The 22,881-nt window shown below is 40.9% G+C and overlaps 3 protein-coding genes across 4 annotated transcripts; 1 reads left to right on the forward strand and 2 right to left on the reverse strand.

Annotated features, from left to right (window-relative positions):
• The first annotated feature begins 490 nt into the window (after nucleotides 1–490).
• nudt22 (nudix (nucleoside diphosphate linked moiety X)-type motif 22) lies at nucleotides 491–5,627 on the forward strand. Of its 2 annotated transcripts, XM_040016284.1 has the most exons (8): nucleotides 491–509; nucleotides 1,128–1,225; nucleotides 2,086–2,275; nucleotides 2,353–2,932; nucleotides 3,007–3,132; nucleotides 3,616–3,713; nucleotides 4,701–4,794; nucleotides 5,348–5,627. In XM_040016284.1, the coding sequence occupies exons 3-8, from the start codon at nucleotides 2,187–2,189 to the stop codon at nucleotides 5,513–5,515; spliced, it is 1,155 nt and encodes a 384-aa protein (XP_039872218.1). In that variant the 5' UTR covers nucleotides 491–509; nucleotides 1,128–1,225; nucleotides 2,086–2,186; the 3' UTR covers nucleotides 5,516–5,627. The 2 variants fall into 2 exon arrangements, with proteins under 2 accessions (XP_039872218.1, XP_039872219.1); XM_040016285.1 differs by lacking the exons at nucleotides 491–509; nucleotides 1,128–1,225 and adding an exon at nucleotides 1,232–1,440.
• Nucleotides 5,520–10,563, reverse strand: si:ch211-107m4.1 (heterogeneous nuclear ribonucleoprotein U-like protein 2). The gene is made up of 10 exons (XM_040016283.1): nucleotides 9,945–10,563; nucleotides 8,751–8,827; nucleotides 8,374–8,616; nucleotides 8,173–8,285; nucleotides 7,801–8,067; nucleotides 7,295–7,417; nucleotides 7,091–7,192; nucleotides 6,510–6,681; nucleotides 5,934–6,172; nucleotides 5,520–5,847 (listed from the first exon to the last, which is right to left on the reverse strand). The coding sequence occupies exons 1-10, from the start codon at nucleotides 10,409–10,411 to the stop codon at nucleotides 5,788–5,790; spliced, it is 1,863 nt and encodes a 620-aa protein (XP_039872217.1). The 5' UTR covers nucleotides 10,412–10,563; the 3' UTR covers nucleotides 5,520–5,787.
• Nucleotides 10,564–12,085: 1,522 nt separating this feature from the next.
• On the reverse strand, nucleotides 12,086–18,871 carry zgc:153018 (uncharacterized protein LOC767701 homolog). The gene is made up of 4 exons (XM_040016085.1): nucleotides 18,413–18,871; nucleotides 16,676–16,813; nucleotides 16,361–16,439; nucleotides 12,086–14,420 (listed from the first exon to the last, which is right to left on the reverse strand). Exons 1-4 carry the CDS (start codon nucleotides 18,733–18,735, stop codon nucleotides 14,229–14,231), a joined length of 732 nt encoding a protein of 243 aa, XP_039872019.1. The 5' UTR covers nucleotides 18,736–18,871; the 3' UTR covers nucleotides 12,086–14,228.
• Nucleotides 18,872–22,881: the final 4,010 nt, after the last annotated feature.

Raw genomic sequence — 22,881 nt, forward strand, 5'->3', positions numbered from 1 at the left:
AACAAACAAACAGCATAAGACAAGACAGCAGCAGCATGGCGCAATCCACTCTCTAAAGGGCAATACTAAAATGAGTAGCTTTCCTGAGGAGATCTGCAGTGCTTAGCTGCCTAATGCTCTCAGCCCCCTTGGCTGGTAAAAGACTACCAAATACCTCCGTATGGTAGTGAAGCGCAGCTGTTTCTTATAAGGCCGCTAATTATCAGCTGGGAAGGTGTGGATGGTAGTGCTGCATTCGTGGACATCACGTAAAATCCTACCCCAGAATCTACTTCACTACAGTAGAGTGTCCAGATGGAAGCCACTCTTCATTAAAAGGCACATAACAGTTAACTTGGAGTTTCACAGAAGGCACCTGAAAGACTTTCACACCATAAGAAACAAAATTCTCTGGCTCTTCTGTGAGCTATGGCGGAGCTTCCATAGAGAACAGGTGGGTGAGGGAAAGGGGAGGCAGGAGGAGGAGAGACCCGAGACGGCCGCCGAGTGTCAGGTGAACTGATCTTCAGGTAAGAAGTTATGACCTGCAGTCTATCTTTTCTTTTCTTTTCTTTTCTTTTCTTTTCTTTTCTTTTCTTTTCTTTTCTTTTCTTTTCTTTTCTTTTCTTTTCTTTTCTTTTGACAACGTGATTAAAATCATGTTCATGTTGTAATGACATTCATATTATAATAGTATAAATTAAAAATAGATACAATTAAAACTATGCATTTTCAAACAATAAAAAGTCACTCCAGAAAAGAATTAAAAGTCAACTTAAAAAGAAAAGAAAACTAAATTAAATATATACAGCGCTGTGCGAACGTTTGGAGCCTCCACTCATTTCCTTGAATGTCAATATTTGAAAAATATTGAGAGGTTGCTGAGGACTTTTGGACAGCACTACATTATTTATTTATTTACTGTACGGCACTTTGGTCCTGTGCTGGCTATTTTAAAGTGCTTTATAAATAAAGTTGGATTGAATTGGATTATAATTAATATTAAAATAAGTTTGTCTTATAACTATAATTCATAAATATAATTTACATTGTAGAAATATGCACAAAATTTATATTTTTTTCCACATCTGTCAGTAATATCTTACTGACAATATAACATTATTATTATTTACACTCTTTGCCGCTAGGTGGTGATAAGAAGCAAATTTTTGCCGTTCGTGGGAAAAGAGGAAGAAACCACCTTTCGCTGGTTTGGCTTCTTCTTCGCCTACCTCGGAAACGACAGGTAAACAAGCCACAAAACGTTTGTCCTTATTTGGTTTCATAGAAAATCAACCAGACAATATTATCTTAGAGTAAACGAGAACACAGGAGTTGTTATGTTAGACGTTTATTTTATCAGGAAGTCGCACTTCCTATTTAATTCCTTTCCAGCTCTCCGGTTCATTGAAAGTTTTTGACTGTTTTTAGTCCAATGGTGGAAAAAATTGGGAGCTACTGGTAAGTAAGTAAAGAATAACTTCATTAGCAGTAACAAATCAGGAGCTTTTATGTGAGTAAATTGACGCTGAGCGGTCTTGTTTTTGAATGTCACGTTTTTAAATGTGTCTGTTCTCCTTTTCAACCTCGCTGACAAATCTGCATTGAACAAACTGTTGACGCCTTAAAGAAGTTGTCCTCCCGTTTTTGGTTATGCCACTGCACCTAATGCTGTCATGATCCCAGGGGCCCTGTTGAAATTGTCATTATATCCCCCTGAATCAGAATCAGAATACTTTATTGAATTAGAGGATGACTGCAGTATACTTACAGCTCACCTGGACCTGCATTTATGCAAACATTAGGGCTGCTTAGTTTAATTAGTTAAATCAGTTATTTTGGTCAATTATTTTGTGTCTATTTAAAAAAATCATGCATTTTAAAGGTAGTTACTGCCATGATAGTAACAAATTTCTAAAATATTTAGAAATCTTTTTTTAATAATTTGATGTCCTTACTTCATGGCAGATCCATCTTCAGCATCCTTTGTCCAACATGTCCAAAAGATCTCAGCCTTGCCTCTCTGATTTTGTCTTCAAAGTGCTCAACCTGAACTGTCCCTCTGATAGACGCATTTCTAATCCTGCTCATTCTTATCACTTCCAGCAACCATCTTAACATCTCAAACCATCCCACCTCCAAGTCTTCTCAAAGAACACAACTTGGATCAAGTAACTGATGCTTCCAGTGAAGAGCCGCAGTGGGAAATGATGGACCCTGAGGTGTCTGTGCTGCTGCACTGTGCACACTGGCATGGGCTCCTCGAGTCTCAAGTACAAGTGGAGCTTTCAGAAAGGTGCAAACATACAGTGCAGTACATCCTTTAAATACTTTTCATCACACGTCATGTAAAATCAATTCCTCCTCTCTCAGGTTTAACAGGCAGACAGATCTGGCTCTGGAGCGTCACATAGATGAGGTGTGGACGAAGCGGGTGTCCAAGGAGCCGTGGCTTTTCAACGGGGCAAAATTCAGGCTACATTCTTTCTGCTTAGCAGATCCACAAAATCCACCTTCCACTCCGTTGTCCCATGGCACCATTTTCCACCACACAGAGGACCAAAACAATCAAGGACAGAGGGATTTGGGTGAAATACATAACAGGTGTATAAGTCAGACAGAAAATGCTGAGGGTGCCTCTAATCATGACTACAGAGAGTTTAATGGCATTGCAGACAAACTTCCTCCACACCCTGCACCCCTCCTCACTCTGAGGTTAGGCCTCACGTGCTACAAGGACTACCTGGGAACAAACTGGTCGTGTGGGGTGGCCAAGCTGCGACAGCGTGGTGAGGCCAAGTTCGGAGATCCTCTGACTCTGCTGGCTCAGCCTCTAGGTGTTGGTGCCATACTGTGCACCAGCAATGGTCAGGTGGTCATGATCAGGAGGAGCCAAAAGGTGGCAGAGGCGGGAGGGCTCCTGGATATCCCCGGAGGCCACCCAGAGCCAAAGGTGATATGAATAAAGAGGATTCAGTCTCACCAAAATGCTTGATGTGTTGCTCATATCAACCCTGTTGTCCTCAGGCTGTGTGTGAGCGTCTAGGACAGAGGGTGTGTGAGGAGCAGATCGGCATAGCCATGATGGAGAGGAAGCCAGAGGCCATCGTCTCAGAGCTTTTCTCCTCTGTGTGCGCCGAGATCAGAGATGAGGTGAAAAGTCATTCCTTTTCTGTTTGTATTCTTTTTATTCAGAATTGTAATGTCGTGTTTCACGTTTATGCACGTATACTTACCGCCAGAAGCCTGCTAGCAACTCTTTTTAAAGAGTCTAAATGGTGTCAGCAGATTTCCTTCAGTGAAATACCTCAAAATCAGAATTCTTGTTCAATCATGCATGTCATAGGCCCCACAAAGTGAAACCAGCTTCCAGAAACTTGGCACCACAGTTTGACTCAGCCCTAATATTTGATCCACACATCAGAAAATTTACCAAGTTTTTTTATGAAGTGGAAAATTGTTAGGTCAGATCCTACACATGGGACCTCACGACATCACAGTGTAAAACAAGGATTTTATGCCTAAAGCAGTATTCACACAGTCACTTTTCTTTAATAAAACTTTGCACCAGCTGTTTTGTCTAAGTAATGAAAGGGCTAAAATATTAATATTATTAATTTTACTGTTCTGTCCCAGGTGAATATTCCTCTGAGCTCCCTAGGACCGCCCGTCCTGATGGGCGTCGCTCTGAATCACACCAGCGCTGGAAGACCGAGTGCCGAGTTTTACGTCAGGTAGTCGTCGCTTCAGTTTTGATCCATACTGTGAAACCTGCAGCACAGATTTCCTGAAGTAGGTGTGTCAGTGAAAGTTGCTCAGAAAATGAAAGTATGGCAAAAATTTTTATAAAGATAAAATCATCACGATGACCACATCTCCACTACTAAAGACTGCGTAGTTTTCCATGTGGACTATTGAAGTAGCTTTGTATGAGTCACAGTTTAAAATAATCCCCTGCAACCTTTTTCTGATTGGCTGCCTCTGGTAAACAGAACATGAGTGGGTGAGGCTTCTGGTCACAGCCAGAGTGAGATGACTATATTAGGGCTACCCTCTCTCTTTGACATCATACAGACCTAGGAGTAGAAAAAAACTGCAATTTCCTGAGCTGACTGAATTAAAAGCACATTCAGGAGCACTGACTGCAAATAACTGCAATGAGGCTTAAACAAATATATATTTAGGCTGTAAGACTACATGATGTGTTATATGTATGTTTAGGGAGTCTAAACCTTCTTTAAACTTTTCTTTTTATTCTTGAAATCCATTTGTAACTGGAATCTCACTCCTATTACAAATAATTCTCTTGGAGTTAAACAAGTTCAGTATTAAGAAGAAAAAACAGTTTTACTGCCCCATATAAAAGTTAGATATTTGGGCTTGAGATGAGTAAAGTTAATAGAGAGTTAAAATAGAAACAATAAAAATGCACACCAGTGAAAGACTAAAAGTAAAGGAACAGAAGTAATAATGAAGACAACTGAGAGACCATAAAAGATGACATCACATGATGGCAAGCCTATAAAAAGGTGTCATACAAAATGAAGTCCAAAGTTAAAGTTACTATTAGATTAGGTCTCAATTATCTAACCAGATTTGCCCAGCTGAGGTTAAGAAGGGCAGCATAAAGCTGCACACAATCCTAAATCAAGCATCGTGAAATAATAAATGTGGTTTGAATGGCTCTATAAAGATATAAATTTTAATCTGTGTGCTTTTAGTTGCTCCTTAAGTTCTGATGAAGTGAGAAAGTTGTACTGGAAAGGAGGAGTGGAGGCCAGCGAGTCCACAGAGGTCGTCTTTGTCAGCAGAACGGTGAGATGTTACAGACATACAAATACCTGCAGACCAACACCAAAACGAGATTCTTGTACTTGCGTCTGCAGTAGGGAACAAAGTACAATCATCACTTTATGGAGAGATTACAAGCATATAAGGCAAGTCTGCCTTTTTATATACAGTAGTGTGAAAAAGTGTTTGCTGGTTTCCTATTTTTTTGTATGTTTGTCACACTTAAATGTTTCAGATCATCAAACAAATTTAAATGTTAGACAAAGACGGCACAAGTAAATGCAGTTTCTAAATGAAGATGTTTCTCGTTAAGGTGATTACATCAGACCCGGGTGTGGCTAGAGAAATTGAACTCAGCTTTCCAAAGTTGTGATATACCAGTTAATTTATGATAGAACAGATATGGGGGCAATCACTATTTTCACACAGAGCCATGTAGGTTTACTTACCTTTTTGTCTAATATTTAAATTTATTTGATGATCTGGAGCATTTAAATGCAACAAAACTCCAAAACAAAACAGGAAATTAGGAAGGGGGCAAACACTTTCTCACACCGTTGTATTTTGCACACTGTAGGACGTTTTGCAGCTGGACAGAAGCAGCCCTCTGTGGTCGGAGCTTTGTCCGTCAGCTAAAGGAGCCGTGCTGCTTTATCAGACTGTTAAACCTGACGTAGTTCCAGACCAACGCGGACGAGGCGATGCCAAGTTGACACCACCACATGTGCACAAAGAAACAGACTGATTAAAGTTTGGGGTTTTATTTACAAGTTACTCATAATTCAGTACTGTGTAATTCATTTATACACTGTACAGCAAGAACAAGTAAAAATGTATTAAAATATTTTGAATAAAAACCTAAAGTGTCCATGTCTTTTCATAAAAGATAAAATATGACACTGATTATGTTTGAGCAGGGAGTGTGCAGTTCCATATAATAAAACCTCAGCAGTGTTGGTGTTATGTAATCACTGGTAATGCAGCAGCATTATTCGAGTCCTCTTGCTCCAGGTTCGCTCATGAGTAGTTCTGGTACGCGCTGTAGTAATACCCCTGATCCTGATAAGGCACGCTCCACTGAAATGTGAATGACACAAAATTAATTTAACATCTAGCAAATGCAGCTGTGCTTTTAGAGAGAAATGAGCCAGGTTGGCACTCACGTATCTTGGCGGCTGACTCCATGTCTGCATGCTGCTCCTGTGAGAGGATGGAGGACCGTGAGGGTGGGGTCTTTTCCTGTAAAGTCGCCGTGTCTTCTCATGTTTGGGGACGGGGGGTAGCAGTCTGCGGGCCTCATCTTTATACTCCTGCAGGAGCTTTAGCGCCTTTTCCTGCGGCAGCTCGACATACTGCAACTCCTCCAGGAGGTCATCCTGCTGCTCTGGAAGACTGCAGCTCACTGGACAGAGAGAGGAAAGTATTACAGGAATGACTGCTGTTTATTTTAACTGTCAGCAGCACCAGCTGTAAAGATCTTTTATAAACTCTATGTGGCTCCCAGCACATCTGAGACCTTCAATGATATCAATAAACAGAGTAATGAGAGAAAGAACCTTTCTTTCGGAAGGATTCACGGATTTAACCAAGAAGAATCTGAACCCATTCCTCAGTGTAAATTTACAGGGATTACTGTAGAGACCAAATGGAACATATGAAACAAATTCATGTTTTGTTTTTGTTTTTGATCCCCTAATATAGACCTGTAACGTAACATAATATTACAAATGTAGGTAAACCTTGTAATTTGAGCAGGGCGGTCTCTGGGATGTGTTCACCGTCTCTCATCTGGTGCTGCGACAGTCGCCTTTTCCACTCGTCGCCTGAGGGAAACACCACCACCACCACCCGACGCCTGAAGCCTGTGAACAGCCGCAGCTTGTGACGGAGTGCAGAGAAGAGGATGTTGCACTGGAAACAGAAAGATGAAGTGAAATAACTACTAAGACTACAGCATAGTGAAATGTTTTGTCGAAGCTCTTTGCTCTTAACTGTGGTGGTTACAGTTTAGATTTTATTCCACATATAACTGCTTTAAAGTAAATATTTAATTATTAATAGGACCAAGAAATAATCCCAAACTCCAGACTGCCGAGGCCCGATTTGAAACCAGAAAATCTTCTGCTGCTCATCCAAACCTCTATCACATGAGCCTAAATGAACCAGTTCACTTTGGTCTCCTGACACTTTGCTTGCAGAGGCTGATTCTCCAATAACGGCTTTTCTTCTACCACCTGATAGCAACTACTATCCTTCGGTGAGTTTCACAAGGGGACATCTCATAAGTCTTTTTTTTTTTCTTTTGACCGTGAAGCATTACCTGGTCTAGGATGTAGTTTCCAGGAGTTTGGGCAGCCATCTTGATTATTTCAGTAAGACAGTGAGAGGCCTGCTGGAGCCTGCTGTCCCTCTGCCCACCACTCTATACACACACACATACACACGGGTCAAACATTTTACATCAGGTGTGAACCATAACCTCTGAATGTGAAGCACAGGAGTGAAGAGCGGAGATCTGACTGACAATCATACAAGCGAGCAGCTCCTCCGTTCCCAGCAGTCTGTGCTGTTTCTCTGGATGCTGCTTCATGTAATTCCTCGCCCAGACGCTCTTCCCAGAGGCAGGAAGACCCACCATCAGCACCACCTGGTGGAGCAGAGAGGAAAATAAGACATAACAAAACTGACATGTCAACTGTCAGAAAATTAAATTTTGCACAAACTTTCATGGCTCCCATAGGATGATCCTAATGACTCAGGTGATCACTGCTGTAACACTAAACGTTGTCGTTCTGCCATTTTCCCCCCTGCTTACATCCTCCACTCCACTCCCAACAATTTTCCACCTTAGGAGCATTTTCTATGGCTAAAATGCTCCATGTGCAAGATCATCTGAACTTTGTTTAGTTCAAACTTTCAGAGGAAATTCTTAGAAAACATTACAATTCATCTTCACACTACAATTTCAACTTTAGGAGGAGCCTTTAGTAGTAGAAAGATTGGGAATACAAATCTAAATTTGACTCTCACCTCACACTGTGCTCTGGAGGTTGGAGCTGATGTGGAGCACACCCTTTGCCCAGGAGGAAGAGTGGCCAACGGTGTGAACCCCGGAGGGCCGGGGTACCAGGGTTGAGCTGCAGGGTCCAGAAGCAATTTGAACGAACAGCTCTTACAGAGGACATGAGGGAACAGAGCACGGCCCCGTAGCACCGAGGTGTCCGTGGAAAAGGCCACTCCTACAAAACGACCGTTTTTATGGAAAGAGAGCTCGACAGCGCCATCTGAGGAAAAAGACTGGGTGTGTGCAGGTGCGAACATGACACACAAACACAAAAAAATGGTTTAAATGAGAGAAAAGTCACTCGAGCGCTAGTAAAGCTGACTGAAAACATAACTCACAGCATAACAGCCGATGATATCCCCCTCCGAAAAAGGCTCTCCAAAGTTCTCTTCCTTTCTATCTGACACTTTTTTACCACGTCCATCATAACAAAAAGAGAGTTCATCCTCACCTGACGTGAAACCCAGAAGGATTCAGAAGCTTTTTAACAAGTAAATCACATCTACAGACAATAAATATGAAAAAAACTTCATTCTTACCCAGCAGCAGAGAGGAGACGGCCACTGACCAGCCAACTCTCAGTCCATATGGCTCCCTGACTTCATGGTCATCTGGCTGTGCAGTCAACAGTTTCCTCTCCAGCCTCACCTCAAAGCCCACCCTGCCCTGCTGCACCCCATGGGTGAGCCTGCAGCCTGACCACAGCAGGGGGAATTGAGCCCAGAACCGCGGCTGGCCAGAGGATCCATCAGGACTCACCTCGAAGTGCAGGTGAGAGCCATCTGAGTAATCGACAAGGAGACTCAGGGAGTCAAATCAAATACACCCTTGGGGGTTAGTCCAGACAAAATTAAAACAAGTAACTCATAAGAAAACTCCAGCTGTGATTAAAATTTGTGTGGGTGTGTTTTCACACATTTATCTAGTCTGACTTTATCTTCATCTTGTTCCTCTGCCTCACTCCTCTCCGCAGGGGGCTGTGGTGATTTGGCTCTGGTTGAAAAAAAAAAAAGAGACATGTCACATTTAATGATTTAAGAACTTCATTAAATCTAAATCTACGGGTAAAACTTGGTAATGAGGTTTCTGCTTACACAAAGATAAAGATTCCTTTTATGCCGCTGTGCTATGCATTCTGCAGTGAAACTGGATCAGAGCTTATGTTTTAGCAGACGAGCATACATACTGTACATTCTTACATGCGTTCACTCATCGTTCATTGCACAGAATAAAATAACAATAATAAAATAGGAAATATTAAAGTATAAATACACATAAATACAGTAAAAATAAAATGCTAATCTGGCCTTAAGAAAAAAAAACCTGCTCCATCCACACATGTATACACATAAAAAAATCATTCAAAGTAAGGATTTAAAACATATTCCTAAACAGTGGTGCAGTAACCAGGACCACAATATTGGAAGAGCTTTAAATCCTTCTTCTCTCTTAAACTGAGAAAACCTATTTTAACATGACCTGATTAGCTCACTGAGAGCAACAGATTCCTTCACGCTCCTGTCTGAGGGAACGTTACAGGTCCTTCCTTCCTGCTGCTTTCAAACTCTTTAATTCATCCAATTGGGTCAGGCCCACACATGCAGAACAGGATTAATCACACCTCACTGCACTCTGGCACTTTTGTACGCAATGACATATATTGCACACATATTTGTGTACTTTTATGTCTATATGCATATTTATGTTTATATTTATACCTGTATCTCTATATTTATTTTAATAGTTATCAATTAATATCTCTGTTTCTACTCTTCATTTTATATGAGTGCTTGACGTTTGCTGTATGTGTGCCGCTATGAGAACTCAAGTTCCCTGTGGGATTAATAAAGTCTCTGTGATTCTGGACTTGGCCCACGCTTCGTTTGGCTGGGATTTTCCATCAGTGGATGTGGTACTAAAGAAGTGTCTTGGGTGAGAGTTTAAAAATCTTTACAAACTTTATCAAGTTCTCAAGACCAAGAGAACCTACACATATGAAACTCCACAACGAGAGCTCCACACGGTAATTACAGTATGCTGTGGACAGATGTGAGGGATTTTCACTGAACCCGATGCCCTCTGTGGGGCGGGTTTCTTCACCATACTCTACCTCTTGTATCGTATCTCCTCTTTGAACTCGTAGAACGACCTTCCTCTGCCCATGTCTTCCTCTACTGGACCCTCCGCATGCCCCTGTTCTCCTCCCTCCGCAGGGCAGGCAGTGACACCCGCAGCAGCAGCCTCCGAGTCGGGCTGTGGTGCAGCTGGACTGGGCTCAACCTCAGTCTGTGTGGCCATGTCTGTGTAGCCGCGGTCTACTTCATGTCGCGCAGTAGCACCAATCTCTGAGGATGGAGGGCTGACGTCTGCTGGCTCTGTCTGTACTAAAAGTATAGGTGAGCTGTCATGTAGCTTCAGCGTTTCTTCTTCACCGTCTCCCCCGCTCGGCTCCCCCTCTGCTGCGGACCACAGCCGCTCCACCAGCTCAGCCTTCAGCCCTCTACTGTCCAGCCCCAGCTCTTTAAGTCTGGACCGCAGCTCGGCCACTTTTAACTTTTTAATGTCCGCCAGCTTCATTGTTCCCGCGCGAGTATTACGTTTATTTGTCTTTTAATTGTAAATGCGAATTATTTAAGTTTTTAAAAAGCCAAATACAAAGTAAAAACTGTGAAAGAAGAACAGGCTGGAGTCAAAACAACTGTTCAATATGGTGCCTTGGAATTTGATTGGCTCGTTACTTCTTCCTCTTTCTCATTTAAGACAGATACGTTTTGTTTACTGCCACCTAGCGAAAGGAAATGTTACTACATCAACATAACTACCGTACCAGGATTTTTTAAAAGTATTTTTAGTCGTATGGTTGTTTTCGAGTCAATTTAGCTTCAATTAGTTCATTTAAAAATATTTTAAGTAGTTTTTTTTATTTCCAGTGGTAGTTTGTTGTGAATTGTGTTGTGTGAACACAATTCACACAACAAAACTAACTAAAGGAAACGTCTTGATGCATTCTCAGTCATCCAGGCAAGTAAATCTTGTTGAATCAAGTTGACTCTGTTCATCCGGATGAACAGAATTAACTTTTGGAGATAACTAAAGGAAATATCCTTAGTTTGTTAGTTTGGTAAAAAAGCAAAAAACAAACAAACAAACAAACAAACAAACAAACAAACAAACTGGTGCATGATGCATTGATCACCTCTAACATATGCCCTTCATACAAAAATAACTAAAGACCTAAACTAATAAAAACGATGCTAGAACTGAATATTTGTAAACACTAAAAAATAAACTGAAACAAGAAAATCCTCTCTGAAAATTACATAAAACTGAACTGAATTAAAGAACAAGAAGAAAAAACTAAATAAAAATAAAGTCTAATTGCAAAATACAAAAAAATATAACTCTGGCTATTTGTCACAAGCAGATGTTCAGTGGAATTTTAACTCTATTAATAGTGGTTACTACATTATATAAACTTGAGCTGTAATACAAATAAGTATAAGGTAATATATTCAGAAGTGAATGTATTACCTTTGTGTTCCTATTGACACCCTAAAGCAAACTATGTGTTGCAGCATGAGCCCTGTTTTTATCCTGTATTTGTTTTTGATATGGAAAAAAGGTATACCAAAGGACTTAGGCATTCTTCTTGTTGTCCATGAGAAATACAACTGTGATGGAAATGATTTTCTCAGATATCTGCAGGTCAGGAAAACATGCAAGGACAATAGTATTTTTTTTCCACACATTTATTGGTATGTCTAAAGACAACAAGAAAAACATTCTTTCATGAATATTTCATAGACATTCTCTGTAACTTATAGAGATGGTTGTGTGACCGTCACATCATTCAACCACACTATGTTCAAAGTCACTTAAATCAAATTTCTTTCCCATTGTGATGCTCAGTTTAAACTTCAGCAGGCAATCGTGATCATATGATTAGCTGACTGGATATCTGTGTTAAAGAGCAGTTGAATTGGTGTACATAATAAAGTGTCTGGCAGTGGCTGATTGTTGTACTGCTAGACTGCATTCTCTCTTATTGTGCATGGGATGTAAGCTGTGGTCACTGCAGCCCAACACACTTACAGTTAAATAAATGATGTAGGAAATATTTAATAGATATCCAATCTGGCACTCAACACTGTAATTAACATTGTAACCACAATAATATCAAAGTGACTAAAGCAAACAGAAGACGTGTGATCAGGGTGATGGTGCTTTTGTAAATAACAAAAATGAGCAAGGTTCTCTTATAATGACTCTTTTTTTATTTGTAAACAACAACAATGCAAAAACGCGAGTGTGAATGAGCACAAACGGTTTTCAGAGGTAAAAAGCAGGACAATGTTCAGCATACAAAAACATTTAATACATCACAAAGCCGCCTCTTTACCTCAGATTTCCACCTCTGCTGTCTGCGTGTCATTACAGCTGCTCGGGTTGACAGAAGTGCAACGACGACTTCATATCAACCCCACTGGGCTCCACATAAAACTGTCTCAAAGAGTCACAAATCAGAGTTTTCCTGCTAATTAAACTCTACGTGGATCGTCTGAGAGGATTTTACTGCTTCACTGACGGTCCGAGAGCAGCCGCCTCCACGCAAACAGCATCATGACAGAAATCGTCACAAGATGAGAGGCCGGCAGAGATTTTCCCCAATACACAACAGAACATTCAGGTCATGCTCACACAGTGAGCCTGTTTCACGAACACGGTGGCTCAGTCACGCTCTCGCCACATGCTTCACGATGAAAGCATCCGAATATTACACGCAGGACAATACAACGAATTCTCCCTGATGAGGACACGACTGTGCAAAATGTCGAGCTCCTGCAGAAACGCAAACAACCATGCATTGTAAATGTACTTGGAACAAACACCAGGCTGGCTGCTTGTGGTGTCATCAATGATGTGAATGAACAGTGACTCACGAAAATGCGGTGAAAAGACAAAAATAAGCAACAACACTGGTTATTGTTATAATGTGCTGTGAAATCCCTTTTTGTTTGAAGGCAGATAAGTTTAGTCCCACTACAGACCAACTCTGTGGACCTACAGACTGCATGTTCCTATCTTATCACTTATTAAGGAAATGTTTTTGCCCATAAATGTCTTCAATGTTGGATTTGACACAACAACTGTATTCTTCAGTAACTGGTATATTTTGAATCTATAAAATCCTTCAGTACAAACATCCCTGACATCATTGCAAACACATTTCATCTCCAATCAAAACCTTTGATCACAAGACAGTCAGCGTGCAGATCCCTTTTACTGAAATTATATTAATGCTCATAAATGAATCGGTGAATCAATAAAGTTCACGTGTTTTCAAAACTTTCAATTCCTAAAAAAAAAGAATTTTCCGTGTTATTTTAGGGTTTGTAAGCCATGATTGGGCAGCAAGTCCCTCACATTACAGCCACAGTTTGAGCAGATCCATAGAGTTGTACTCAATCCCATCACCTCAGGATTGTACTATGAAGTGAGACTAAGGTCAGGAAGCTTATGTCGAGCTTACAGTCAGAGTTTATAGTGTCTCAAAAGCAGCTCTCCTTTAAACCTGGCAAAATCACAAGCTCAAAACAGCCTGTTTAGCCAAAATTAAAATGCATTACTGTCAGTTACATCCATCTGTGCATTTCTTTTTTATCTCGCAAGGCAACAAGATGGAGTATAAATACCTCAAAATAACTATGACTTGTATTCTATATGTCTGCACTAAAGTGAATCCAGACAAAAAAAAAAAAACACATTGTGTGCAGTTCCTGATAAAATTTACGAATCACTTGTATTATTTTTAACACTGAATTTAATTTGGACTTATCTGCCAATGTTGACACTGCAGTGGGTGTTTCAAAAGGTCTGAGGACCCTTTTCAAATATGTGAAAGATTTTGTACTTATTGAATTATTATAGGATTTCTTATTTCCTCTTTTTCCTGTGAATTTGTTTGTCGTATAATAAAAAAAATAAAAATCCAAGTGGTTAAAAGAGGTTTTAAAGATTGTGGAAAAACCTTTAAAATGCAGTAGGCATGATTTCACCGATATTAGTGATGATACTAAGCTGTTAAATAACATTAAGCCATTAAATAAGATAAATTACTTGATAATTAATATTTAAGGACAACACAGATCAGCCAATGTTTTTAAAAAGGTAACATGCATTACAGACATATCTAATTTAAGCCTGAACTCTTTCTATGGTATCTTTGGCATTTCTGTACTGTGTTCTTTTGTTGGTTGATTAATATTACACCTGATGGATTCCTTGGTCAGGCTCATGTACCGCGGAGTTGACATCATCGATCGAGACATGAACAAACTGAGGTTTAAATGTGAATACTGGAGGCTTCTTCTGTCAGTACCTCACACACTCTGGGTTAGACTAAGAGGATGGGTATCACAGGAGGAGGCGAGGGAGAGCCGCTGTCTGATGGACTGTTTCCCAGCAGCATCTCCTTCTCCCGGTGCAGACAGGGCCCGCTGATGTGCTGGCTGTGAGAGTGGTAGAGCCGCAGGAAAGCCAGGATGGAGTGAACCAGCCACAGAGCCGTCACAAGCCACAGCGACGCCTGAGAATGAAGAGAGATGCTTACAGTCACGTATCGAAAAACACTGAACAGACACATGGTGAAGGATAACGATGCAGAAAGCACCCAAGAAGTTTGTGAAATTCCTGTGTTTTATTATTCTGTTACTGAGTAATAATTAGCAGATATCTGTGTCTGTGCTTTGCATCTTTACAGGTTATAAATGCAGCTGTTTCAGTTGCTGAATCCATCTTTTTTATCCTTATAATGGAACGTGTGGCTCCAAAAGAACTACCATGGCAAAGGCCAAAACACCAGCATGGAAGGTTCAAAAACATGGGCCCAAAAGGCAGCAGATGACTTTTATATTTATGTGTGATCCACAAATGGTCACTTCTGCCTCCGAATGACCAACATGGCTGAGCTAAAGCAGCGCGCACAGGGGAAGCAATTCATTCAACCTTTATAGTGAGTGGATGCTTCAGATTCTGGTTGCCTAGGTAACCCTCTAATGTATATAGCACACACTCACATGTCCATCTTCCACTCTCATTTTATGCCATTTTTAACAATACATCAGTGAAACAACAGTTATCATCTCAGTATAACGACTGTCAGCAAATTCTTGGAGGTAGATTGGTGAAACTATGGGACCGGAGCTGAGAGAAATGTACAAACAAGTAGAAAAACTGAGTTAAGACCCAGCCTATTGTTTCGATCATTTAAAACTCCGGGACAAAGATTCACAGGAGAAATCTAAAAATCAACAATGCGGCTCCAGGAATGTGGAAGTCCAAAAATCAATTTGTAAAAACATACAGTCTGTGCCTTTAACAAACACCACTTCCTGTGAGACTTTTGATTTCAGGGACGAGTCGATAGTTCACTGTGACGGCAGCAGGAGAGATGAGAGGGACGCCGTTTTTAGACGGGACAGATTAGAACTGGAAAAACTGAAAAATGACCGTAGCCGAGAGCGTCACCGTGTCTCATCAATATGAGTCGGTTTGTTGCGGGAGTGAACCTCGCACACTCGTTTCATTGTTTCCAAAAGACAGATTAGATAAATCCTGCCCAGGACACTGAATGGAGCTGCAGAAGCTGCTAGAACGGAGGCTGACATCAGCTCTTGTGTCGATCAATGATGTTTTGTAACAAAAACACAAAGCACTGACAACATCAAAGAAACTCCTAAATGCATGCTTTTAATTCCTGGATAAATCTGCAAAACAGACAAGCTTCAGACGAACATGATGCCGAACAAAAGTGGTTTCTTCTGACAGAGTAAACCTGCTTTCCTGTTTCACGCGTCTGCTTTCCTAAAATATCAAATCTGTGACAAAAGATCTGTTGCCATTAGAAACAGCTCACACAACATCACTGCAGCTGACATCGAATCAAACAGAAGGGTGGAAAAAAACCCCTGAAATGAGTGACTACAGTGATGTGATCAGGAACAATGTTTACATACAAAACATCCTGTATTTAAGCACAAAACGGGGATAAATCTGTAAATACTACTGCAGCTGCTACACTGATGGGAGCTCATGCTGTTATTTTAAAAGGTTCATCTATTAATCAATTACTGTGTTATAGCATTAATGGCCACAGGGGAGGTCTTCATCAGTTGGAAAGTTTTTTAACCTTATGAAAATACAGTTAATTTGGCCATTGGGGTCAGATTAGACTCTTTGCCGGGCTGATTCAGTCCCCTTGGCCTTATGTTTGACACCCCTGTTCTATAATTTGAGATGCCTAATTAGCTTGTTGTGATCATTTTAATGTTACTTAAGTTATTTGTCTGAACTGTTAAATAATTATTTTCTTTTTTCTTCATCGTGCTCTACCTCCTTCAGCCTTTCAGAAAAGCAGACAGCCGAACTGTGAAGCTCTTGTTTCAGAGGCCTGGGAGGAAGTCGGTGTCACTTTTGCGTTCTGGTGTGCGCAACATTTTGGGTTTGCTTGTATTTGAGCATTCCTACCTGCGCCAGACTGAGCTCTGTGAAGAAAGATGAAGTGTCCACGTCCAGGTAAAGCGGCACAGACTGGGACTCTGCACAGCTGAATTCAAAACAAACAAGAATAGATGAGAAAAGGACCTGAAGATACGCTCAAACAAGATGACAGCCACACACACGCTTTAAAAACACACATTTTAACATCAACCCTGAATCATTTTCTTTTTAAAATCACACATGGAGCAACAAAAGAAAAGTCTGGAAATGTGCAGGCCTCTCGATGTCAAACTGAGCAGGCATCCATCCACAACGCCAAAGGGGCGTCTGCGTTAGATGTACCTGAATGGCTGTGTGTCGTTTTCTGTCACAACGTCGCACCAGGAGCTGAGTCCTAGTGACAAGATGACACTGGCTCCTCCAGACAGGAAGAACACGCACACGCTCAGCAGGACCGTGAGGAAGGACGAAAACAGAGTGCTGGGCAGAAACAGAGAGAGAGAGATGGCCATCAGACACACAGAGAGCTGAGGCTTAAGGCCGACGCTGGAGCAAATGCACGATTAATTTATAATATCAACTGCAGCTACCTTGAACATCCCCTCTTTCTGCTGCTTCAGTTATCACAGTAATGTTTTTATTTCTACAGATTTCCTCAACAGATACAGACGAACAGTATATACAGTACTGCACAAAAGTCTTGAAACACCCCTCATCGCTTTACATTGTACAAGTAAATTGGGAAATGGATAAAACTATTTATGGAAACATCGGTAAACATACATGGAAATACAATATATAAGCCAAAAACCATACAATCTGAACAAGCTTGTAAGTCAACCAGGACAACCTTAACTCTCTTTCAGTAGTCTTAAAATTACATCTGCTGTAAAAGTAACACAGCATTTCAGAAAAGGAACATCATACCAACAGTAAAATACGGTGGTATTGTGGTGGTTTGCAGCTGTTTTGCAACAGAACAATGTTAGCAAAACTCTCTGAACTTAAATCGTAAGAAATAAATGTGTAGTTCTGTTAGCTCCTTGTCCATTTTCCTTTACTGTGGATCCACTGTAAAATTAAATTTAATAAAATTGAATTGTTTATTACTTATTCACACTGGTCTAGTAACCCAGGGGCTAGGCCTTTATCATTGGGAAAAGCTATAAAACGTATGAAAACAAAGCTAAATGTCCAAAATTTATGCCAAACTTCACATTATGCAAAGCTGTCCAGAGGGCCATACTGGAGTCTCTGCCTGGCCAAATACCACCCACGGGCCTTATGTTTGACACCCCTGCTATGACTACTGTGATAACTGCAGTTTGTTTTTGTAGGTCATGTGACCCACAGGTTTGGTTTAGAAAGGCCCAGCAGCTGGTTGACATCAGGGGCCTGAGCATGACTCAGAGGTGTGTCAAACCCGCACCTCCGGGGTCAGAACCGGCCGGCAGAAGGTCCACTTTGGCCCACCTGAGACCTTGTTTATTTTTTTCCTTTGACTTAATGTATGTGATGCTCCCGGTGTGGAGAGGCAGTACCAGCATTTCTATAATGAAACGTTGAGAATTATTTTCACATGTAGGCAAGCTGATTCATAAAGACCTAAAATACTGTTGTTGTTGTTGTTGTTGTTTAAGTAAACTCGTTATTCTTAAGAGCTCTCAAAGTGTTTCTTTCTTCTCCTGTTTCTTTAGACTAACATTTAGCATGGGTTTTTTTTTGGGGGGGGGGGGGGGGGGGGAGTAAAAAAAAAAATCACTAGAATAAAGGATGCAGATATATTCAAAACATTTTCTCCTCTCCTTAACATGGCCGACAGCCTTCTGTGCTGGTGGATACACTGACTGATCATCCACGCCACATGACTGCGTCCGTTTCTGCATGCATCCGTTTATTTATGCCTTCATCTATTTTAATGCGTTTGCAGGATCTCCAAGTACCACCGGACTACTGTGGCACCATGCAGCATTATCTTTCTGCAGAACATAACCAAATGTAGGTCAGTAGTGTTGTACCCGCCCTTCTCTGTGTTTTGAGACGTATGGAGGGGTGGGTGTGTGCTGCAGGGAGACTCACTCGTCATGTTGTCCATGCAGATAGAAGAGGCACCTCCAGCCCTGCGCAGCTCCGTACAGCACCGTGAAAATGCCCACGAAAGTGGCGAACTGGCAGGCTGCCGGCGGCCCCCACTGTTGCACCACCAGGTGATCCACGACTCCCGTCGTGCCCGTCGGCTCCACCTGCTCATCCGTCCTCCAGTATCCACTGGAAAAGAGGGCGCAGCGGCCTTTGAAAGCGGAACCGTTCAGAGCCATCGGGACCACCACCAGCAAGCCCGCCGCTACCGAGAGGGCGTGAGCCGTGCAGTGCGCCAGCAGTAGCCGCCGGTCCAGCTCCATGACGCAGCACGAACACCAGATACACGGTTAGAGTACCCACGCTGAAAGAAGCAGATATCAGCACATCCCACTGTCTGTCTGCTGTACTGACCCCGTTACGGGTATTTAAAGGAGCAGGGCGGGGACCGAGCCGTCGCTCCCACCGTTACACAACCCGCGCGTACTGCCAGAGAGGAGGGGGACACACAGAGGGCTCACTCCGCCAAAAAAATCCAGGAACCAAGCAAGAGAAAACGCATCGCTGTAATCATGCCTGCATTTCAGTACAAACACTGAATGCAAAGCTGCTGCTGTTCTTTCTTATCTTAAAAAAAAAAACTACTTTTTTTTTCTTTACTTTTTCTGCCTGTCAATTCCGCTTCGCCATTTTACACACGCACTTGTTCATAACAGAAGTCAATAGAAACCTAAATAGCGAGTCTATAGAGCTCGTCCTGGAAAAGCAAAGATGTTTGGCGAAACGGTGCATTTAACTCCTGATTCGGATTCTCGCAAGATCTACTAGACATGACGGGTATTTAAACAATTACACAAAATAAAATTATCAGAAATAAGGAGGCACACATTATTATCATTTCCACCTCCACGTTTCTATTCTTGGACTCTGCTTTGCATGACTCACTGTTTGACATAGCTCCTATCCTTGATTTAAGGTCACCCTCCCTTTAAACCAACTTTTTTAATGATTGACTGTCTGCCTCTAACACAATCATATCCATATCATATTATATAGCCAAAAGTAGAAAAAATTGTCACAAACTGTGTTTAGACCTGAGCTTTTGGCTCACATGAACTAACCCAGAGAAATTTGAATAATTAGTGTGAATGCTTGTATTGAGACGCTATTTTTATTCAGTTCATTTTTTGCGGGTTATCTCCTTCAACTTAGAAAAACATTCAAGCACCATTAGAGTTCTCATCTTTTAGACATGTGTGCTTTTATTTTTGTTATTTATAACTTCTTCTTCTTTTTTTTAAATTGTCAACTTTATTCAGGGGGAATTTATAAAATATTTCAATGGGGAGACTCTTCAAATTCTCATTCAACGTACTCCTCTTTCAACTCTAACTACTTCCACATAAGTGAACCAACAGACACCATTCAAACTTTAAAACTTCATTGGGAAGAATGTCAGGCATTGGTGGAGTTTCAGAAGGGGGTTTAAAGATCTAGAAAATGTGGTTTTTTTGCTACATCGGCAATTGTAGTGAGCATCACTGGTGTAAAGTTTGCAACGTTAGTGAGCAGAATTTCTGGTGAATATTTCTCTCTGATCTCCCTCAGGATGCTCTGGGCCATGATCTGATCTCTGATGGAGTGAGAGAAGACGGCCCGGCTTTCCGTTGCTGTGATAGTTTTGGAGACTCGATCCAAAGTGGCCTTTGTGACACTGGTGAAGAGTATGCTCATACAGTATGCTTAGGCCATGTTTAAGAAGAGGCGAGGAGGAAGCTCCCAGAAGCCCTGCAGGATGTGGGGAACTGCCCCTATCACCACATCCTGTGCGGTGAGCAGTTTGAAGCTATGCTCTACCTGCTGGGTGTTCTATGAATAAAGTTATGAGAATGATCTTTTAAACATATATATTGAAAGACTATAGCTGAACTGTCAACAATTGTATGTCAGATGTGACTCACTGAAATTTAGGAGGTCTGGCAGTTTAAGGAGCATCTGGGCTTGAAACTCTATGTCCCTCCTTTTATTAACGACATTCACTGCCCACACCTGAAACAGAAAAGTCATTTACGTTGCAGATTTTTTAAGATGTTACGTGAACATAATGAAAAAAGAAATCTCCAAGTCTTGTGAGTTTTCTAGTCTTACCAGTGTCAAAAGAGGATTGGCTTCTTTTCCGTAGGTGTCACAGTAACTCACTGCTCTGTGAGCGTCTGTCTGCACTTTGACTTATAGGTGAATGATTCGGTGTATTTCAGTTAAATATTTCAGCAATTACAGGATTTCAGCTAAAAGAAATGATCACGTATCAGCATTCACACTGCATTTTATTCAGGAAATGCATTGTTTTAAGTTGTCATTCACTGGAGTAATTGATTTGTAGTTAACCTCGTGTAACATGGTGATCTCATCCAATGTGATCCTGATATCTAAATCTTAAGAGAGATGATTCACCCATTATTAGTATGCTTGTGCACAATGCATTTCGTTGTTTTTTTTGTTTGTGTCTTTGTTTGTTTTTTTACATTATGCATAGTTAAAAAAGAAAGGAGAAATCAATGGCTCCTTGCTCTCTCTATATTTAATGGCATCTAAAAGCCTGAATCCACAAAAAAATAGACTGACAAAGTTGATCATTTTGGCTGCAGATTACTATAATGAGATAAAAGTACAATTGTGTGACCAATATATGAACCAATATGAACCAGAATTTGAAAACAAACAAATAAACAACAACAACAATTTTAAAATAGGTGGGGGATTTCTTTAATATCAGTATTATTAAACAAAACCTATTACAAATGGGGTAAATAAATAGAATGTACATGACTTAAATTAAATGAAACAAGTAAAAATAAAAGAATAAAAAGAATAAAAGCAAAACAAGCACAATTTAAATACATCTTTTTATTATATCATAAAAAGACTTTAACTTGGCTTTCTTTATGTATTCAAACGGCACAACAGATATCTAATGACATTAAAGTGTCTCAGTAATAACATAGTGCGGTAAACTGGATTAGTGATTTTCTCAGATTACTGATCAATAGGCAGCCTCGATCTAATTATTATAACACAAAGGTTCAAAAAGCAGCAGCCACAGTCGATTTGGCAACAGGAGTGAGACATCTAACGGATAAACGATCTGCAAATTTGTGGATCAGTGACGAAAGAGGGCGACGTCATCCGTTTGATCCCTTTAAATCAGATGGCGAATAAGAGGCTGTAACGATCACCCTGCAGAGGGAATGATCTTTCTGGTTTATCTGTCAGATGTGTGATCGATGAGCTCATCGGCGGATATTTCGGGCTCTGCGCAGAAATCCTCATTAAATAACACCACATGTGTGACGATGTAAATCGTCTTTGAGCTTTACTTTAGACTTGTAAATTTGGAGTTTTTATTTTTGCTTTCTGTAGCTCCTGCTGAGTGATTATGTAAGACTAATTAGCTCAAGGGAGATGAACATTTTTCAGTGTTGGAAGTAAGTCATGCCGATTTCATTGCAAACACCACAGGAATGCAATTTACTGCGCATAAAGAAGCTGGTGAGATAAGACAGCAGCGGTGTTGTGGGTTTAGAGAGGGATTCACTGTATCTTACACGTCTTTTAAATGCCCCCACAGGGGTCCAAACTGGATGCTTCAGTCTGGCAGAGGGGAATGTGGGGTGGGGCCGGTGACATTCCTCTCCTCTGTACAAGCCCCGCTGCCTCAGATCGCTGATAAACCAAAGCATATTTTCCTAAAATTAGCTCAAGTTATGTCGAGGAGGCTTCAGTTTCACACCAACTAAGAGCAGAAGATTAAAGCAGAACTAAAAACAACTGAGAGAATCTACAAAGAAAAGGCAGGGGTAACACATTAGATTTTGTTGTTGTCAATTTAATGACTACAAGAGCACCTAAAAAAAATAAGGAAGACAAAAACTTAATTCTTGCACTCTTCCAACTTTTACTGCACATCAGCCCATAATTGAAACTGTAAACCGCAAATGCACTAGTATATTGCCTAATATAACTAATTAATATATAAATAAATAATATAATAAATATAATATAATATAATAACAAATAAATCATCAAAGGAATATCAGTGGTGTTTACTATCATGTCGTTTTAAACAATGGTGGTATCAGGCTGCAATTTACCAGTCAGTGCATTCCTGCTGTAAGCACTGGTTTCAGTGCCCTTTATGTTTGCTTCTATAGACCAACATGCTGGATGTGACTTCTTTATCCAGCCTACATGTTCTGTGCCTGATGCTTCGCTGCTGAAATAGCTCAGTTGGGAGAGCAGCAAACCTTGCTTCACCCAATCATGTGTCTCCTATCATGTGTCTCATTGAGATCACCTCATCCAAGATGCCAGTGGGGGTCCATGCACCTAGGAAAGGATTTCAAAACTGCATTGTAGGTGCAGACAGTTGTAAGCCACCCGAAATTGCCATGACCATGATCCACAACCAC

Source organism: Simochromis diagramma, unplaced genomic scaffold (genome assembly GCF_900408965.1).
Source record: "Simochromis diagramma unplaced genomic scaffold, fSimDia1.1 OVJJ01000685.1, whole genome shotgun sequence".
Lineage (NCBI taxonomy): Eukaryota > Metazoa > Chordata > Actinopteri > Cichliformes > Cichlidae > Simochromis > Simochromis diagramma.

Excerpts from the sequence above, each read along its gene's own strand:
- nudt22 (XM_040016284.1), top strand. The coding sequence starts at position 2,187 with ATGATGGACCCTGAGGTGTCTGTGCTGCTGCACTGTGCACACTGGCAT. Across the intron at positions 3,133-3,615 it reads GCGCCGAGATCAGAGATGAG|GTGAATATTCCTCTGAGCTC; the intron begins GTGAAAAGTCAT and ends GTTCTGTCCCAG. Across the intron at positions 3,714-4,700 it reads AGTGCCGAGTTTTACGTCAG|TTGCTCCTTAAGTTCTGATG; the intron begins GTAGTCGTCGCT and ends GTGTGCTTTTAG.
- si:ch211-107m4.1 (XM_040016283.1), bottom strand. The coding sequence starts at position 10,411 with ATGAAGCTGGCGGACATTAAAAAGTTAAAAGTGGCCGAGCTGCGGTCC. Across the intron at positions 7,418-7,800 it reads CCTCCAGAGCACAGTGTGAG|GTGGTGCTGATGGTGGGTCT; the intron begins GTGAGAGTCAAA and ends CTGCTCCACCAG. Across the intron at positions 6,682-7,090 it reads GAAACTACATCCTAGACCAG|TGCAACATCCTCTTCTCTGC; the intron begins GTAATGCTTCAC and ends TTCTGTTTCCAG.
- zgc:153018 (XM_040016085.1), bottom strand. The coding sequence starts at position 18,735 with ATGGAGCTGGACCGGCGGCTACTGCTGGCGCACTGCACGGCTCACGCC. Across the intron at positions 16,814-18,412 it reads CTGCATGGACAACATGACGA|CACTCTGTTTTCGTCCTTCC; the intron begins GTGAGTCTCCCT and ends GTTTCTGCCCAG. Across the intron at positions 16,440-16,675 it reads AACGACACACAGCCATTCAG|CTGTGCAGAGTCCCAGTCTG; the intron begins GTACATCTAACG and ends TTTTGAATTCAG.